At 44.2% G+C, this 13,227-nt stretch overlaps 1 protein-coding gene across 3 annotated transcripts in view; it reads left to right on the top strand.

Moving 5' to 3' along the window:
* The window catches only part of LOC130291079 (xenotropic and polytropic retrovirus receptor 1 homolog), a 105,611-nt gene that overhangs the window by 86,372 nt on the left and 6,012 nt on the right, over positions 1-13,227 (top strand). For 2 of the 3 annotated variants that reach the window (XM_056539452.1, XM_056539453.1), the window contains 6 exons: positions 327-506; positions 1,488-1,656; positions 5,167-5,358; positions 8,167-8,336; positions 9,022-9,158; positions 11,301-11,510. In XM_056539452.1, the coding sequence (XP_056395427.1) occupies positions 327-506; positions 1,488-1,656; positions 5,167-5,358; positions 8,167-8,336; positions 9,022-9,158; positions 11,301-11,510 (1,058 nt within the window). Of the gene's footprint in view, positions 1-326; positions 507-1,487; positions 1,657-5,166; positions 5,359-8,166; positions 8,337-9,021; positions 9,159-11,300; positions 11,511-13,227 lie in introns of those variants that run through there. The other variant, XM_056539454.1, reaches the window with a different exon arrangement.

The raw sequence follows: 13,227 nt of genomic DNA, 5'->3' as shown, positions 1-13,227 counted from the left end.
TTTCGCATATGCGAAAATAAAACGGGAATATTACGAATATGCGAATATTCGCGAATATATGACGAATATTCGTCCATATATTCGCGAATATTCGCGAATTCGAATATGGCCTATGCCGCTCAACACTACTGACAATGTCACTTGAGTGTCTTTGAACAATGGCTGACAGAGACACTTGGGGGACCTAAGCCCTGCAGTGGTTCATGCTTCATTTTATGGTACATTATTATAATTATTTTCTTTGATGAAATTTTTGGGGTGGCCCCAGAATTTGATCTACCATCTTTCGTGTAGGTAATTCTGCTCTTCATCATCTTGGTTTACAGATTGCCGGATTTCTTGGAGTAACCTGGTGTGTCAGTGTCTTGAGTTGCCTATACAGCCAGCTATTCCCAATTCCTCTCCAGGTCAATCCATTGGCTTTCTACAGCTTTCTTCTCCTCCTTCTCCTCAATCCGACCAAAACCTTTTACTACAAGTCCAGGATGTGGCTGCTGAAACTGATGGTAAAGCTTAATCTAGAAGCTTGTCCAACCCTGATAGTACAATGCAAATGAATGGTTCATCCTGTTGCCTGTAACTTCAATACCAAGAGCTCAGATTGTCCTTTGTAACTGCTTTCTATTCATTTCCTAAATGACTTTGCTAATTACATTATAAGAACGCAGGGCCTAATGCCTAATTACAGAATTAATGGAGCATGTTAGACACAAAGTACATAGTCTAGAAAGAACTTTTACCTCTCTCGCTATCTTTATTGGCTCTTCCGTTGGAGTCACTCTCCATGCAACTAATTGAGGAGAATCACCAAATTAAAACTGCACCGTCTCAAACTTCTCCTATATTTTCATTCTAATAATGAACTTATCACCAGCCAGTAATGGGGAATATCAGGGGTGGACAAATTTATTGTGTCATGTGCGTCAATATAATAAATCACACAAACCATAAAGCATGTGTCTTGAAGTTAAAGCATACTGGTCATATCACAGAAAAAAATTATGCTGATATATGTTACTCACTAGGTCATGCAGATGATTTACACATCTTTTTATGTGCCTAGTTTCTGTATATGACTCAAAAATCCTTCCATTCTGCTGCTCACTCATTCTGACATTCACTGCTCAGGTAGGGGCATGTCCAAGGCAAGCACTGAGACCACCCTCACCTCCACCTCTCTGTGTTCATGCTGCAGTCTGATAGGACAGGAGTGAGCACAGAGAAGTACTAGTCCCGCCCTCACTTCCTGGATTTTGCCCCTGCCTGTACTTCAGCTTGGAAAAAGATAATGCTGCAGCCGGACAGGATTATGTTCTGCATTGTATTGGGACCCCTAGTGGTCCTTCTTTTTTTTTTTTATAAGCCATGATTTCTATAAAAAAGGAGATCAAATTAGTCAGTGTGAATTGGGGCATCTTGTTTAGTTATATTTTTACTGTTCTATAATAATGTCCAGTCATTAAACTGAGCCCTCTCATCCTGAACAGTACAAAGTGGCCACAGCTCCTCTACATCGGGTGGGCTTTGCAGATTTTTGGCTGGCAGATCAGCTGAACAGTCTAACCCCAGTATTTGTGGACTTCTGGTCATTGTGCTGCTTTTATATATTTGACATGAACTGGAGGAACCCATATGTGATGAATCTGCACCCAAAAGGTAACACCATCAAATAAATGATTGTATTATGGGGGCTATCTTTTTGGTAGGTAGGTTAACATAGTAACATAGTTTGTAGGGCTGAGAAAAGGCATACTGTATGTCCATCTAGTTTAGCCTATTACCCATAAGTGTGGATCCAGAAGAAGAAGAAAAAAACATGAAGAAGCAGCCAAATATTCTCATTGGGAGAAAAATTCCTTCTTGACTTTAAAGGGAACCAATCATCAGATTTTACCCTATATAATGCTTGGCAAAGCGTTATATAGGGAAAAATCTTTATTTTCACCATCCCCGGGGGACGCTCCTGTCCCCAGGGATGGTGAAGATATGAAGTTATAAACTAGTCACCGCCGCCGCCGTAAGTCGTCACCTGGGCGGGGAGCTCTTCTCACCTACTCCCGTTCTTGGGCCGGGAACGACGCCCCCTCCGCTTGATTGATGGGCCGCGTCACTGAACGGACGGAGCAGAGTGATGACGCGGCCCATCAATCAAGCGGAGGGGGCGTCGCTGCCGGCCGAAGAACGGGAGTTGGTGAGAAGAGTTCCCCGCCCAGGTGACTACTTACGGCGGCGGCGGTGACTAGTTTATAACTTCATATCTTCACCATCCCTGGGGGCAGGAGCGTCCCCCGGGAATGGTGAAAATAAAGATTTTACCCTATATAACGCTTTGCCAAGCGTTATATAGGGTAAAATCTGATGATTGGTTCCCTTTAAATCCTTGAATCAATGACCCTTCGGCAGAATTTTGTGACTTTAAGGGTAGGGTCCCGTGTGCCGTATTTTGTTATTTACTGCAAATTTGCTGCTGTGTATTTTCCTACCCATTGAAGTCAAGCGGAATTCCGCAAGTGGAAATTCAGGAGTGTGAATGAGACTGCGGAATCCCATAGAAGTCTACGTGCTTTAATTTGAGGCAGAATTCCGCAAGCGGAAGTACTGCCGTGTGAAATAAACCCAAGGCTTGCTAGTCAGGCCGAAACGCGTCACTTTCCACATTGTTCGGAAGAAGTTGCAGTGCTGGACATTTTGATTTCCTATTGAATCCTGTGGTGGGTCCACAGCAGTCCGTGCACTTTCTGGACACAGAGGTAAGCTAGCGCTTACGGCTTGAATCTATACACATACAGTGCATTCGAAAAGTTTTCAGACCCTTTCACTTTTTTCAAAACTTATGAAAAACTGAAATGAAAATAGACTCTAAAAAAAAAAAGTTAAAACAATTTTATCTGCTAAAAGATATTTTTTTTCTAAATTGAAAAATAGATAAAATGTTAAAAATATTAGCAAGCCTGTAAATAAAGTCCTGTTATGTATCGCAATTGATGCCATCTCCATCCAGTCCATCCATAAACAACAATACCTCTAGTATTAATCCACTTTAGACCCCATAGTATCGTATATGTGAGAAAAGATAAATCATGCTTCTATATGTTACTCATTAGGTCATGCCAATTCTTTCCATGTCTTTAAGTGGCTAGCTTCTGCATTTGTCTCATAAATCCCTTCGTTCTACTGCTCACTCGTTCTGACATCCACTGCTGAGAAAGGGGCGTGTCTGAGGCAAGCATTGAGCCTGCCCTCACTCACCATGCATTCACTTCCTCCCTAAGTCTGCTGTGCTGGGTATCTTCATCCGATCACTGCAGGCTGCTCTGTAAACCCCTCCTCTCTGTTTTCATACTGCAGTCTTAAACCCTTAAGAACGTAGGGCGTACCTGTACACCCTGAGTCCGCTCCCTTTCTATAGCAGGTCGGGCCCGGCACCTAGCAAAGGCCGGGACCCATGGCTAATGGCGTGCGGCACTGATCGCGGTGCCGTGTGCTATTAACCCTTTAGACGTGGCATTCAAAATTGATCGCCAAGTCAAAAGTGAAACTAAACTGCTCCCGGCTAGCTCAGGGGGGCTGTTCGGGACCATTGCGGTGAAAACGCGGCATCCCAAACAGCTGTAGGACACGAGGAGGGTCCCCCTACCTTCCTCCTGGTGTCCGATCACCGAATGACTGCTTAGTGCCTGAGATCCAGGCATGAGCAGTCAAGCGGCAGTCATTGATCACTGGTTTCCTATGAGATAACAATGATCAATGTAAAAGATCAGTGCGTGCAGTGTTATAGCCCCCTATGGGAGCTATAACACTGCAAAACAAAAGTGGAAAAAAAAAAAAGTTAATAAAGATCATTTAACTCCTTCCATAATAAAAGTTTGAATCGCCCCCCTTTTCCCATTTTTGAAAAAAAAAACGTGTAAATAAAAATAAACATATGTGGTATCGCCGCATGCAGAAATGTCCGAAATAAACCGCACAGTCAATGGCGTACGCGCAAAAAAATTCCAAAGTTCAAAATAGCGTATTTTTGGACACTTTTTATATCATAAAAAAAATGAATAAAAAACGATCAAAAAGTCAGATCAATACAAAAATGGTACTGCCAAAAACTTCAGATCACAGCGCAAAAAAATCAGCCCTCATACCACCCGGTATTTGGAAAAATAAAAAAGTTATAGTGGTCAGAAGATGACAATTTTACACGTATACATTTTCCTGCATGTAGTTATGATTTTTTCCAGAAGTACGACAAAATCAAACCTATATAAGTAGGGTATCATTTTAACCGCATGGACCTACAGAATAAAGAGAAGGTGTCATTTTTACCGAAAAATGTACTGCGTAGAAACAGAAGCCCCCAAAAATAACAAAATGACATTTTTTCTTCAATTTTGTCACACAATGATTTTTTTTTTCATTTTGCCGTCGATTTTTGGAATAAATGACTGATGTCATTACAAATTAGAATTGGTGGCGCAAAAAATAAGCCATCTTATGGATTTTTAGGTGCAAAATTGAAAGGGTTAAAAGGTAAGGAGGAAAAAACTAAAGTGCAAAAATGGAAAAACGCTCAGGGGTTAAAGGGGTTCTCCGGTGCTTAGAAATCTTATCCCCGGGGGCGGAGGCGGGACTTCACACAGGGGCGGAGGCAGGACTTCACACGCCGCCGACCCTGTGGTCACCGGTAATCAGACCTGGAGCGAACACACTCTGGGGACTGATTACAAACTGGGTGCCGCCTGCAAGATCCCGGGGGTCCCCAGCGGTGGGACTCCCGCGATCAGGCATCTTATCCCCTATCAATTGGATAGGGGATAAAATGTCTAAGCACCGGAGTACCCCTTTAAAGGATAGGACAGGAGTGAGCACAGAGGAGTGCTAGTTCTGCCCTCACTCCCTTGACTTTGTCCCTGCCTGTGCTTCCGCTGGGACAAAGATGATGCTGCAGCTGGACAGGATTATGTTCTGGATGGTATGGGGACCCCTAGTGGTCTCTTTTATAATCCATGATTTCTATAAAAAGGAAATACAATTTTCTTATGAAATATATTAGAAATGTTAATGTTTTGCCAAGATGTACAAGATAGAAAACATTTTTAATTCTGACAGTGCCCCTTTAAAAAATAAAAAATAAATGACTTCACACATTGCTTTTTCTAATCTCTTTCTCCCTAGGTCTTCAGTGCGCTAACAACTCTCCGGGAGTGAGAAGGTTCATTCAGTGCATCCCTACCTGGATACGATTTGCGCAATGTCTCAGACGTTATTGGGACAGCAACAAACTATTCCCTCACATAGTGAATGCTGGGAAATACGCAACTGTCTTTATTATGGTGACATTTGCTGCTGTGTTCTCCAGTGAAAAAGGTACGAATCAAAAAGGGGGGCGGTAGGGAGGAGGGGGGGGGGAGGGGTACAAACACAAAAAATGAAGAAAAAAAATTAATCCTATTTTGTGTTTGGAAGAGAGCTGCCTGGCACGGCTATGAATTATGTATGAAATTGTCAGCTAATTCTGTCTTATTGGTGGCTTTCACAACACACTGGCTAATTAGAGAACTAAACACTTGTCAGGATGTTGTCTTAAAGATATTTTAATTCTCAAGGAAGAGAAAACATCATTTAAATTTGCAAAAAAAAAATATAAAAAATTTTTCCTTTACAAATCTTTTGGTTTAGCTGACATCTACTGCTGGATATATTACAAATTCTGCAGGAGATGTCATTAGCAATTGGGATTTCTGTGCGGTAAATTGAGATGACTTGTGTTTGCAGACAGAATAAAAAGCTTAAAGGGGTACTCCGGTGAAAAACTTTTTTTTTTTTTTTTTTCTAAATCAACTGGTGCCAGAAAGTTAAACAGATTTGTAAATGACTTCTATTAAAAAATCTTAATCCTTCCCGTACTTATTAGCTGCTGAATACTACAGCGGAAATTCTTTTCTTTTTGAAACACAGAGCTGTCTGCTGACATCACGAGCACAGTGCTCTCTGCTGACATCTCTGTCCACTTTAGGAACTGCCCAGAACAGCATATGTTTTCTATGGGGGATTTCCAATTTTACGCTGGCAGTTCCTAAAATGGACAGAGGTGTCAGCAGAGAGCGCTGTGCTCGTGATGTCAGCAGAAGGCTCTGTGTTTCAAACGGAAAAGAATTTCCGCTGTAGTATTCGGCAGCTAATAAGTACAGGAAGGATTAAGATTTTTTTTTAATAGAAGTAATTTACAAATCTGTTTAACTTTCTGGCACCAGTTGATTTAAAAAAAAAAAAAAAAAAAAAAAAAAAAAAGTTATGATCTATGCGGGCGGAGCATAAAATTACATAAAGGGGGTTTCTGACAAACAGAGAACCCTATAACAGTGGTCTTCAACCTGCGGACCTGCAGATGTTGCAAAACTACAACTCCCAGCATGCCCGGACAGCCAACGGCTGTCCGGGCATGCTGGGAGTTGTAGTTTTGCAACATCTGGAGGTCCGCAAGTTGAAGACCACTGCCCTATAAGGTCCCCCCAACCAGGGTAATACGGGGAATGGGAGGACTACAGTACCCAGAAAGATTAGCAGAATTAGGGTTACTTCGTTTAGAAAAAAGAAGGTTTAGGGGCGACCTAATAACTATGTATAAATATATGAGGGGACAGTACAGAGATCTCTCCCATGACCTATTTATACCCAGGACTGTATCTATAACAAGGGGGCATCCTCTACGTCTAGAGGAAAGAAGGTTTCTAAACCAGCAGTCTATGGGAGGGGGGCGTGGCCGACCCCCCCAGCACCCACACAGCTTTTGGAACTAAATGTTCCGAATACTGGCATGTGGAGTACCCCTTTAAAATCCTCACACAATGTCAATGAGCCTATCAGACGCTTTTTAAGCCATGACATCGTATTCTGGGATTTTCTAATCTAGTTAAAGGCAAATTTGAATTATAAATCAAATGATCTGTTTGTAAAAATTGCTGAAAATAATTGCCTGTGCCTTATACCGTATTTTTTGCCCTATAGGATGCACCGGCATATAAGACGCACCCAATTTTAAAGGTGCAAAATCTAGAAAAAAAAGATTCTGAACCCAACAGTGATCTTCAACCTGCGGACCTCCAGATGTTGCAAAACTACAACTCCCAGCATGCCCGGACAGCCGTTGGCTGTCTGGGCATGCTGGGAGTTGTAGTTTTGCAACATCTGGAGGTCCGCAGGTTGAAGACCACTGGTATAGGAGGTAATACTCACGTGTCCCCGCCGCTCCGGACCCGTCACCGCTGCCCTGGATGTCGCTCCATTGCTGTCGCCGCATCCCCGTGGTGAACCCGATGCTTCGGACGTCTTCTTCCCGGGATCCACGCTCTCCGTTGCCGTCATCACGTCGCTACGCACGCCGCTCCTATTGGATGACGGGACGGCGTGCGCGACGACGTGATGACATCGAAGGAGAGCGCAGGGGATCCCTGCACGGAGCAGACACCGAGGAGGCAGGTAAGGTCCCTCCTGGTGTCCTGTAATCTGTTCGGGACGCCGCGATTTCACCGCGGCGGTCCCGAACAGCCGGGTTAGTGTCACTTTCGCTTCAGACGCGGCGGTCAGCTTTGATCGCCACGTCTGAAGGGTTAATACAGGGCATCACTGCGATCGGTGATGTCCTGTATTAGCCGCGGGTCCCGGCTGTTGATGGCCGCAGGGACCACCGCGATAGGTGTGTGTATTCGCCATATAAGACCGTTTTGGGGAAGAAAAAGTGCGTCTTATACGGTGAAAAATACGGTACATGTGAGGGTCAATGACGACAACCTAAGTGAATGGAAACGAATGACTTCGGTTGTAACTCCAAGGTGCCCTACAGTCCTATGTGTGTATGCTGCAGGTAAGGCGCAGGGCCCTGGTATAGGTTTCTCGGCTGTTTCCTTCTATCAGGTACGCACACAGTCGAAGTTGCAGAAATACATAAATATGCTTAATAATATATTACATTGTTCTTCACTTCTGGCTTCAGCAGCAAAATAGGTTCTTGCAATATGTGGAAATAAATAAAAAGATTCATGAAGTGTATTTGCCTCAGGAATAATCAATAGCGCCTGCGTCTGATTTATTCCGCACTCCCATAAATCTTCTACTGAGCCGGTCTCGGTGTGAAGGGAAATGGAACACATCAAACTGTCTGCTTGTATGTTGCAGTGTGGCCCCGGGTGAATTCTGGAGAGACGTTTTATTTCTATGGGTGGGTGTTGGCAGCCTGTGCGGGCACTGTATTTACCACCGTGTGGGACCTCAAGATGGACTGGGGTTTGCTGGAGGTGAATGCACAGAACAAGTTCCTTCGAGATGAGATGGTCTATACAAAAAAGGTATTTGTATAAATATAGCATTTCCCCTTAAAGAGGTACTCCGCCCCTAGACATCTTATCCCCTATCCAAAGGATAGGGGATAAGATGTCAGATCGCCGCGGTCCCGCTGCCGGGGACCCCCGGGATCCCCGCTGCGGCACCGCGCTATCATTACAGCACAGAGCGAGTTCGCTCTGTGCGTAATGACGGGCGATACGGGGGACGGAGCAGCGTGACGTCATGGCTCTGCCCCTCGTGACATCACGGCACGTCCCCTTAATGCAAGTCTATAGGAGGGGGCGTGATGACCGCCACGCCCCCTCCCATAGACTTATATTGAAAGGGGCGGGCCGTGATCTCACAAGGGGCGGAGCCGTGACGTAACGATGCTCCGGCCCCTGTACTGCCCATCATTACGTGCAGAGCGGACTCGCTCTGCGCAGTAATGATAGCACGGTGCCGCAGCAGGGATCCCGGGGGTCCCCAGCAGCGGGACCGCGGCGATCTGACATCTTATCCCCTATCCTTTGGATAGGGGATAAGATGTCTAGGGGCGGAATACCCCTTTAAGTGTTTGTCCACTATTTTTTATTTTTATTTTCCCATTTATAAAATACGACTATATGTCTGAATGGTAGTAGGAGCTCTAAATGTCTAGGTAAAAAGTGCCACACCTGTGACCGTCTCTATTGTATTGTGTTTCAGGTATACTACTACTGTGCCATCGTTGCCAATGTCGTCCTGAGGATATCATGGGTGGTCAATATATTTTATGCACAAGACAGATTATCTGAGGAATCGGAGTTAGTGACCTGCATTTTGGGTCCTCTAGAGGTTTTCAGGTACCGTATATACTCGAGTATAAGCCGACCCCAATATAAGCCGAGGCCCCTAATTTCACCTCAAAAACCCAGGAAAAGTTATTGACTCTACTATAAGCCTAGGGTGGGAAATACATCATCCCCCCTGTCATCATCCAGACCCCCGTCATTAACAACCTCATCATCATCACCCTGTCATCATCACCGCCTGTCATCATCCCCCCTTCATCATTACCCTGTCATCATCCCCCCCTTCATCATTCATCATCCCCCTTCATCATCACTGCCTGTCATCATCCCACACCCCCCCTTCATCATCACCACCTGTCATCATCCCCCTGTCATCATCCCACACCCCCCCTTCATCATCACCGCCTTTCTTCATCCCCCTGACATCATCCCACAGCCCCCCTTCATCATCACCGCCTGTCATCATCCTACACCCCCCCTTCATCATCACCGCCCGTCATCATCCAGCCCCCCCCCTTTAGTTTTGTACTCACCTCCCCTCGGCGCGAAGGAAGGGTGAGCTAGTCCAGGCCATCTGTGCTGCAGGGACCGTCCGGTGGGGAGGGATAGTCAATCCGGGCTTCTTCTCCGCGCTTCGGGCCCGGAATAGTGACGTTGCCTTGACGACGACGCACAGGTACGTTGCGCCTTAACGTCCCTGTGCGTCGTCGTCAGGACAACGTCACTATTCCGGGGCCGGGCCCGAAGCGCGGAGTAGAGGCCCCCCCCCCCCGGTGAAGATGGACAGCTCCTTATGTATATTCCTAGTAGCTGATTCTATCCTGTTCATGTCCCTTGAGAGTACATAATCCAGCTTCGAGTCTAGACACCAGGATTATTAGAGGGTGATGTAGAGACACAACAGAGCTCTCATTATACAATAAATAGATTTTATAATGTATTTTGTCCTATATAACTGGTCATCATTGGAGGCGGTGACATGAGAAGTAGTCTCATGTATTTTACTACTTTTTGTGTCTTGGAGGTGAAACAAAGCCGGCTGGTCACAGGACATCAGAACTGGTCTTCACCTATAGGAGCCACCATTGCTATGTCCTATCTGTGGCTTCTGGCACTTAGATACCCCCAGGACTCACAGTAGAGCAGAATAGCGCGGCCAGCAAGCAGTCACAATAAAAATATACTAACACGTGTCAATACTGCAAGTTAAAGGGGTTATGAGGGCCTGAGGAAGCGCAAACGCGTGACACAGTCAGTTGCCCGATGTTCTGCCCAGAGTCCGCTCTCCCCCTCCACATGGATCCTTGTTGGACATGAATAAAGAAACCTGATGCAGCATACCGGTCAGTGCTCCGTACTTTTCTTTCTTTTCAAGACGAGATCCACAGCTTAAAGGGGTTATCCAGGAAAAAACGTTTTTATATATATCAACTGGCTCCAGAAAGTTAAACAGATTTGTAAATTACTTCTGTTAAAAAAAATCTTAATCCTTTCAGCACTTTTTAGCTGCTGAAGTTGAGTTGTTCTTTTCTGTCTAAGTGCTCTCTGATGAAACCTCACCTGTCTCAGGAACCACCCAGTTTAGAAGCAAATCCCCATAGCAAACCTCTTCTACTCTGTGCAGTTCCCGAGACAAGCAGAGATGTCAGCAGAGAGCACTGTTGCCAGACAGAAAACAACAACTCAACTTCAGCAGCTGATTATTATTAAAAGGATTAAGATTTTTTAATAGAAGTAACTTACAAATCAGTTTAACTTTCTGGAGCCAGTTGATATATATATATAATTTTTTTTTTTCCTGGAATACCCCTTTAACCACATCATTGTTTGTGGCCAAAGCAACCCGAAACTATAGGTGGGAAAATCCAACTACTGTAGTTAGGGGAGCAATCCCACCTCATGGTGATAGACTTTAGGCCTAGGTATACTAAAGGGTCAGGAAACATGAAATACAAAAAAAAGCATTTGTTTTTTTCGTTGTTGTTGGTTTTGTAAAATTTCATAGAAAGGAGGTTGCAGTGCACATGGGATTGGCTAATGACAATAGGGTACATTGCTTAGAAGAGTGTAGGATCCCTTTCTTCTATAGATTGGTGGTGGGCCCAGATTGTGTACTGTCCACAGAAGTCCTGTACCAGGTTATCTAGAGCACATTGATATGTAGTAATGAGAAAATATCTCTCTCTTTTCTAGGCGTCATATATGGAATTTCTTCCGACTAGAGAATGAACATTTAAATAACTGCGGCCAATTCCGAGCAGTCAGGGACATCTCTATAGCCCCCGTTCACGTCTACAGTCAGGCTGCCCTGGAGCATTTAATGGATCAAGAGAATGGAAGTAAACACCCCAGGAGAGTGAGGGGTGGCGGGAGGAAAAATAAGATTTCTCTGAGAAGAGCCAAGTAAGCATTGAATCCTTATTAACCTGCTTAGGGCCTGGAGGGGGTGGAAAATGATACCATGGAATGTGCCAGGGAAGGAGATGTCAAACAAGATTATAGGGAAGTGAGATCACTGTTTCTTCTCAAAGTGCGACAAACCATCTGCTATTAAACCCCAAATAAATACAATTTATAACTAGAGTGGAGGTGACGGAACCTCTACAAGCTAACAGGACCCCCTTCCTGGCACTATGAACCCCACCTCTGATGCCAGCACCCACCTCTGATGCCAGCACTCTGAGTGGCCCAGAATTTTCCCCCATTTTCAGTCCTGTTCTTTGAGGTAAAAAGAAGTTGGCATGACATATGGTCTTGTTCTTAGGGATCTCCTTCGACTGATAAATGCACCCAGGGGTGAGACTGTGAGGCGAAAGGTTTATGCAATGCGAATATTCGTGGAAATTCCACCCTACTTATGCCTGTGAGCCAATGAGAGTTCTGCAAGCACAGTTGTCAGAGCTTAGCAACGTCCCTAGCAACGTCCCTTGCATGATGTTATAGCGCCCATGCGCAGACGAGCGAAATTTCGCTATTAATTTCGCATTCGCAATAGCGAAATTTTGCAATTCATAAAAACGTCAGGAATATAAAGATTATTCGAATTTCACGAATATGGGACGAATATTCGTCCTCATATTCGCGGAATATCGCGAATTCGAATATGGCGTATGCCGCTCATCACTAGTTCTTACTACCAATGAGGAAAGGCAATCTGACCACCATAAGCTGGGACCCTTTGCCTTCCATGTTTTTTTTTTTTGTTTAAGTACAGGTTCAAAATATAGTTTTCTTCTAAACCTATCATAGTCTATACAGTATAAAGATTAAGGGCCCTATTACATGGGCTGAGGTGCAGTTTAAGCAAACACCGATCTCATAGGTCAGCACTTGTTTAACCCATTAAAAGGCTCAAGCACCGTATGAAGAGAGCTTCCTGAAGATCACTGGATCGGTCAGTCGCCATCCGCTCATTCCTTTTTGCAGAGATACACGCGGCCAACAATCAACAAGTTTTTTGCAAGTTAAAATAATGCGGTCGGACTATTGGGGTGCTCTGACAACCTTTTCCTTACAATTGTCCTGCAGGTGAAGGGCCTTTCTGAAAGGCCAGAAGTCCAGTTGTCAGAATTGGATTATTGGAGTATGGACTACTTGACTGACATGGTTGACCTACGTCTAATCTGAACTGTGACCAATTTTATTGAAGAAGATTATCCAATCCTAACATACACTCAGGCTTTATAGTAACGCTCATGGAAAGTTGGTAACATCTTGATATATCGTAAGAGAACATTTTGTTTCCTTCCCACCCATCACGCCATGCATAGCTGTGTTTCCTCAATGCCTAATTCACTACAGTCCCTCATTTTCTGAATGTGAATTTTACCTTTTTTTCGTATTTCATTTAAATTTTTCAGAAATATAGTTTAACACAGACATTTAATACATGAAGGTGTAATGCCAGAATACACAGTCTATACTACTATGCACTATATCAGTACTAACATAATTACTACCAATACTGTGTTGTATCGAAATAATACCACCAGATAGTGTTCAAATATTACCACCGTACCTTGCTTAGATAGTGCTACCATATAGTATTGTCTGGGGTACTGCCAATCTTTATAGCTATGTAGGAATAGCATACAGTCACCTGGTGGCTTTGGCCATGTTT

This window comes from Hyla sarda, chromosome 9, assembly GCF_029499605.1.
Source record: "Hyla sarda isolate aHylSar1 chromosome 9, aHylSar1.hap1, whole genome shotgun sequence".
NCBI classification, from domain to species: Eukaryota; Metazoa; Chordata; class Amphibia; order Anura; family Hylidae; genus Hyla; species Hyla sarda.
Note: the sequence above shows the minus strand (reverse complement) of the source record. Positions and strands in the feature narration are given on the sequence as shown.